General features: G+C 39.8%; 1 protein-coding gene across 1 annotated transcript; it reads left to right on the plus strand.

The window, feature by feature from the left end:
- The first annotated feature begins 270 nt into the window (after nt 1-270).
- Nucleotides 271-6,469, plus strand: LOC112277567 (uncharacterized). Its single transcript, XM_090247406.1, has 13 exons — nt 271-312; nt 524-635; nt 922-969; nt 1,399-1,492; nt 2,239-2,366; nt 2,599-3,031; nt 3,161-3,428; nt 3,530-3,662; nt 3,786-4,256; nt 4,576-4,784; nt 4,961-5,221; nt 5,402-5,579; nt 5,693-6,469. The coding sequence occupies exons 1-12, from the start codon at nt 271-273 to the stop codon at nt 5,489-5,491; spliced, it is 2,289 nt and encodes a 762-aa protein (XP_090103532.1). The 3' UTR covers nt 5,492-5,579; nt 5,693-6,469.
- The last annotated feature ends 695 nt before the right edge of the window (nt 6,470-7,164 follow it).

Genomic DNA, 7,164 nt, shown 5'->3' on the forward strand with positions numbered 1-7,164 from the left:
GTAGAAACTAAATTATGTTTGTGTAAACCACATTCTTGTATTTGTAGAACTTGGAGTTGATCGAAATTTGAATGGGATGTTCAGTTGTGCGTCACACGTACGTTACATTTGATACATACGATATACATACTTACAGGTACATACATACCCCATTGAATACATATATACGCCACCCGCTTTGGCTGAATCACCCCGAGGTGGGAGGAGGTGGACCGAATGAAGGTGGCCACAGCCCCCAGCACCTTCCGCATTTGATTTTGACATGCTCGGATGGCGTTTGGGAGCCATGGATTTTCCGTTCTCGCAATCACAGTACCAATGATTCTTTGAGGTGGATGGATGATCAGATTCCATTCCCAAGGTTTAAGAGATGGGATTTTTCGGTCGTTTTTTTAGGTTTTTTCATGTCAAGTTTTTGAGCCGTCGATTCTGGATGCAATGTTGGAATTGGGAGGTGAATGTTATGTGTTGCGGATAGCTGGGGGAGTGAAGCAGTAAATGAAGAACCAATGTCATTGTTTAGGCAAGTGCGGGATCCTTGTATGGCTTTTTTTCCCCCCTCTCGTTTACTTATTCTGAGCCCAGTCGTATTCAGGATCGCGCTGACACAGTGAGCTGCTTCTGGAGAGGATTTGGTAGGTCTGGTTCTGGCGTGATGTGAGTCCGAAGTACTCAACTTGAGAGTGAGGGCTGAGCATAGATATCTTTTTTGCAAACCTGCCGTTGATACAACCAAGTCTCTCTCTAACGTTAGAGTTGTTTGAACACGTTTTGCGGTTTCCGCCACAATTCTCCATTGCGACAGTCACCTCATGAAACAGTCGGCAACATCTTATCATTTCATGATGTATTCAAGTGTTGAATTACGAACCTTTGACTGAGGCTTTGTCTAACGATCTCGTGACTTTTGGTCCGATACAGGGTTGTTTGATGAAGTTGCTTCAGTTATTGAGAGTCGACAGTGTTCAGGTATTTCCGTTGTGCAAGCATTAAGGGATACTTTGGCAAGCTGCCCGACTGGTAGAAGGGTTTATATTTTTAATCGAATTTGAGCCGTATATGAGAAAACAAGTATTGTTCATAGTCTCTTCAATCCATCGTCATACGCTCTGGAATGTGGGTTCGATTTGTGGAGGAGCTGTACAATGTGACCTCAATTCTCTTTTATGTATCATATTAAAATTCTGCAAAAGCAGGTTCATTATGTAATTAGGTTAAGAATTAGTTATTTTTTTTCATATTATAAATTTCAGTTTTAATTGCCGTTTTTTCCTTTGTTGTTAAGCCCTGACTAAATAGTGTAACATGGTAACTAATCTGAATGCGTGAATTATTTAGGATGATGGAGTTACCAATCCTTTGCGCCGGCTCTAATGCATTCAGCTCAATTTCAAACAGAGAGTGCGGTGGCTATGGACGCGCCATCTGCTGTGGCATCGGACGCTCCCGGGTTCGTCTTCGACTCCACTTCCGGGCTCTACTACGATGCCAGGTGCTGTATCAAGTTTTGCTCGAATATTGTTGACTTTTTGAAGTGTTAACGATGGATTATGGATAGGTGTGGTGCTGAATAACTTCAAGTAGCACTGGGTCACAACAGTCGTGGTCACTCTTCGTTAGTTACGTTAAAAGTGTCCTCTTAACAGGACATCGAGATGATTTCTTTCTTATAGTTGTACCTTTACTTGAGCATGCTTACTGGTAAAGTATTGGGCGGCCGCTCCCCCCACTGCTATTTAGTGTCATGTACCGTACAGGTATTTTATGCGGCCTCTTTCTCGTCGCACGCCTATTTTAATCGATGGATTTCCATGTGGATCCCAGAGAGTTTTTGGGCTCTAGTCGAAAAGATGCCAATGTTTGCATTTTTCAGCTTGGTTTGGAGGGTTTTGTCGACTTCAATCGTGTGCGATTTGTAGTGTACTCTGAACATGTGGAACAGAGTGAGAACACTTGGCTCAATGAAATAACTGAAGACTAGAAAGCAATATAACATAAAAGAGCGAGGCGATGTATAGATTTGTTTTACTGTTGACTTAGTCATTATGAATGGATTGAATTTCGAGAAGTGGTTGTCAAAGAAGGGTTGTAGTTAGTTATTATGGAAGAGCGATAGTTACTATTATGATTCAGATTCATTTAGTTACCACTTTTTAGTTGGTATTTCAATTTTGGTATTTGCTTCAATGCATTTGTAATCATAATGAGGGAAATAAAAAAGAAAATGCATCTGTGCAGCTCTGGTTTCTACTATGATGCGCAAGCTGGTTGGTACTACAATACTCATGATGGACAGTATTATATATATGAGAACGAGGCTTACGTGCCTTTATCAGCGACGGTCCGTGAAGAAACTGTTCTTCGAGGTAGCTACCCTGTAATTGTATAGCTTAGGTGCCCAATCTGATTTATGTTATCGTTCACACTGCAATATATGTTGGGAAGTATTATTGATGTCCTATTAATTTATAAATCAGAATCGCATATTACGAGTGAATGCAACAGCTCTATTTAACAAGCCGCTGTATCGTCTAATCTACAACCTTGGTCTTAGCTATAAGCAATTCTAGTTGTACCTGACCTGTGGAATTTAAACAGCTGTTGATGATGAATCAAATCAGGCATCGGTTCAAGGTGCTGGGCGTTTGTCAAATCCTGAACATCATCTGAGTGAAGAAGCCATTCCTATACAGGGAACGACTTCTACAAGTAGAAATTCAACAATGTCTACACATATCGCTGGCTTCACAGCAGATCAAGAAGCTACCATTGATGAAACGTCATCCCACCTAGATAAAGATAGCACTATGAAGGATGCCGCAGCTGTAGCATCGGACTCTGAATGGCAAGTTCAATCTTTTAGATATGCGCAGAATGTGACTGAAGTCACAAGCGACTCTTCAAGCGGATTGATCCCTGGAACCGAAATGTCTTCGCTATCTATGGGAACTGTACCAACTAAAAGCTTGGATACTACTGAACAAGGAGATGCTGGTAATGAGCCAGTAGAATCAAGACCAGCTTCCGTATGGTAGGTCTCATTGCGTGCTTTCATTTCACGAAAAATGGTTAAAGACTTCATATTACCATATGGACGTCGACTTTTCCTCTATAAAATTTGAGAACATTAAACTTACATTATAGTTTGATTCACTTTCAGGATTGCAGAAACCCTCAACGAGTTGTACTCACAGAATACGTTTGAGACACCTACCAACGGAGGAAAATCTGGAGTAAGTGTTGATCCTTCTTCACAGCATTTGTACTACCTTCCAAATTCTGGTGGAGAAGACCCATATGAATACACCTACATGAGTGGAGATTATAATGAAGATACCTGGCGAGAGCCACAACACCAACGTCGGCAACATTGGGGCTACAGTGTTGCCGGGGAATATCCCGCAACAATGGACAACGAGTTGTATGAGGTGAGGGTTGGTGGTACACAGCGTGAAGATATGTGTTGTATTTCGTTTTGTGTAACGTGAGGTTATTAGTACTATCTTTATTTATAATTTTTTGTTTGCAGTCAGATGATCAGAGTGAAGAGCTAGAAGAAGGTGAATGGAGACCTGAAGAAGAGGAAAAAGAAAAGTATGTCTTCGCTGATATTGATGAAGTAGAAGAAGGTGAAATTCGCGAGAGTCCTAGTGAGGAACCAGGTATACCCTCTTCTTTTCTCTAGTCTTTCCTCCTTTATGGGTAGATGGTTTTGTGTGGAGATTGGACTTTGATGTAGTGGCAAATTTGATGAGTAACAGATTTTCGATTCTCTTTGCTTACAGAAAGTTTAGGAATGGATGGAGAAGATCGTGGCACTTTCGGTGGAGGAGAAGATCCTGCATACAGAGGGTCATCTCCCATACACACAGAAAACTATCTGTATGAGGATGGTAAAATTGCAGGAGCTGACTATACTTACGTCACCCATCTCTCTGAGAATTTGCCTGGAAGTGATGCAGATTTAATTACAACTGCATCAGTCGTAACAGCAGAAGAACAGTGGCAAGCTCAGTATCTTCCAGCAGCTAAGTTAAAGCCACGAACTTATAGTGGTTCAATGGAACTTTGGGACTGGAGTATTGTAGAGCAGGAAAAAAAGGTTTCAAAAAAGAAAGTGAAGAAAATCATTCGTTTGGTGGGCCGGTTAGCACCAAATGCTACTCAAGTTCATCCATCTCTACGTGGTTCAGGAGGTCTTATTCGTACTACTCCAATACTTGAAGCCGACCATGAGTTTGTGAAGGTCTCATCAGGTTCGTTAGACACTCATTTCAGATGACATTTTTTCAGTTCATTTGTTCTCTTATTCTTGTATTGTATAATCGTGTCCATAATTTGTCAAAAATGTTTATTGGATGACATATTATTTAGTATATTCTTACGAGTTGCCGTGGAATATTTTTGCTAAGAATTTGTTCCGAGGGCTTCAGTTTCTATTGGCAGCAGAGATAAGCTGAGGAAACTATTGTCAGACTTTTGTTATAAGGTTTCGTATGTTCTAAATTCTTTTGAATGGAACCTGTATCAGTGTTTGTCTGGTATTTAACTAGTTGCAAAGTTATATTTGTGCAGGGCGGATTTACAAACTTCGACGGCCAAGCTCGAAACATCTTGCAGTATATCCTGGCTGTGTTTCCTCCAATCCAAGTCAAGATTGGGGCCTCCCACTCATAAATACGAATCCAGCAGAAAACTACATCAGCCATAGTTCCGGCACGCATGATGCTATTTTAAGCACTGATTCTGGACTTGGGAACGATCAGTCTGCTGCACCTAAGAAGGTTAGAATTGTTCTTCATTTTGTACTGAATAGTCTTCTCCTTGGTAAATTTATTTCAAAAAGATTTTAAAGATGTTCTCTACAGTAGAGCGCAGTTTCTAACTTCTTGAATATAGACATCGACATTCTCTGTCATTATGCCCTAGAGCTTCTGAAATGTGTTTGTACTATGGACAGAAGAACTCAAAGCTGAAATTTAAAGGAGTCGATGGGGAACCGCAACCTAAATATAGGGACAGGGCTGCAGAGAGAAGAACTTTACACAGGGGTTTCGGAATAGGACCTGGTCAGAAGCTAGTATCTGTACACGAGCTTGAGAAAGAGGAAGCAGAAGCTGCCACAGAGATGCCAGCAGCCTTGGAAAAGGCCGCTTCAGCAAGGCGCATAGGGAGGGATAACATCGGGAAACGGATGTTGGAGGGTATGGGGTGGAAAGAGGTTAGTTGTTTTTGTTCCACAGATCAATTAGTGCAATTATATAGGCCGTTGAAATCCGGAGAAGTTTTTGTAATTAGGAAATACATCTATTTTTATCATGCTCCTCTATTCACGCATATCTTCTTTCCTCCCAGCTCTTTTTTAGGAGTTTTACATATACTGGATGCTGCTCTTTTACAGGGACAATCATTGGGCTCTGGAGAAGGAGGTCTAGTAGATCCCATCTTAGCTTTGGGCAACACTGGTCGTACTGGCTTGGGTTGGAACTAGTGGCTTTTTCGCATCTATGATTCTTGTTCGAAATATACCGATGGCCTCAAGCTCAAAGAAGTCTTTGTTCCTCGTATGTAGAAAAGAGGTCAGTGTCTCACCTGTACTGGATGGGTAAATTAGAAAGATGTCATCAACCCTTGTAGGCTTACCTGTAATAGATCCAACAAGCGTTTTATGGTTCTATTCGTGGAATTGCAGGAAGTGACGCAAAAGATGGTCAACATGGGCACATCGGCATACATTAAAACATCCAATATGCAGCTCATGTGCTTTCAAGTCTCTTTCGACTATCTATTCGAGCGTTTAGCTGTGTCATTACATTCTGGAATCAAGTACACCGGCTTCAAATCTTTTCAGCTCTTACTATAAATTGCAGAGATGTCAAGAATTGTTCTGAGTCTTCGTAATAATATCAGCTCACAACGGTGAAGAGATCCATTTGGCATGATGTCTACGCAGAGATATCGCTGTCGGCAGCATGGGGAGGTGAAACTGTGAAGCCTTTTACGTGTGTATTGATACAGGATATCCCTGTCCATTCCATTACGCTCCAGGATATCAAATCGATTGGTTGCGATTGAGCCAGAGCTGTAAGTTTGTTGCTTTCCTTGCCTTGAGCATTTTAAAACATCTTAGTTTGCGGGTGGATCAAGAAGTTCACTTTTGATACAAATTAACTGTGTGGTGATCTGGGGAATTGGATATTTCAAGCTTTAGTAACAGAACTGAAAAATCTGCCCTAGGCATAAGGTCTTTTCAGCTGCAGTGAGATACCTTCTGCTGCAGCCTTCATTGTTCAGTTATGTCATGGAATTTTACCTGTCAAAATGTTCCTAGCATACTGAACGAAGTCTTGTTTTAGACTCTTACATGGGATTTCTTGACACACCTAAGGTATGTGATAATGCCTTTTGTTTTCAACTCAAACATTTACTCCTACACTAAGAGTTACTTCTCCACTTTCGATTTGTTTAATTCTTGCAAGCTTGATATTGCAACACGTGGTGGCTGATTCATCAAATTGTGCACATTGAGTATGATGGCATCCATTGCCAACAAATCACCCAATTATTTACTGTTTGTCTCAGTTCTTAAATTTTGCATGAAATCTGGTTGCCATACAATGGTTCCTACAAATTAGTCATGTCTTCACCTATGAAGCAATGGCATTGACTATGATGAGTGTCACATGTTCTGTTATGTTTTGTTGGAATCTTACAAGCAATGTTTTCATTTGTTATCTTCTTATGAAGTAATGATGGTGAATTGGAAAATTTTATGATTGATTTACATACACTAGCTAGTAAATGTGTATAATTATGAGTATATAATTATTTACAGTTCATATAGGTATTATAGCATTTTAGGAAGAATATCATGGCTTTGAATTGAGTATAAATTCATTGATTTAATTTTCAATTTATGAATTTTTGTAAATCCTAACTAAAATTTAGACTTGACTTGTCCTTCATGAATTATTCTAATTATTTGTATAAAATTTGGCCAATTAATTCAACACGAGATTGTGCATTGAAAGCATTCATTAATTTAAATATTATCTTTGCAATTAAAACCAAGATTTAGAGATAAGTAAAGACTTAATTTGTATTTTTTGTAAATATTACTTTTGACACAAATCTAAATAGAATACAAAGAAAAAAGCGTAATTA

This window comes from Physcomitrium patens, chromosome 25, assembly GCF_059467195.1.
Source record: "Physcomitrium patens ecotype Gransden chromosome 25, ASM5946719v1, whole genome shotgun sequence".
NCBI lineage: Eukaryota > Viridiplantae > Streptophyta > Bryopsida > Funariales > Funariaceae > Physcomitrium > Physcomitrium patens.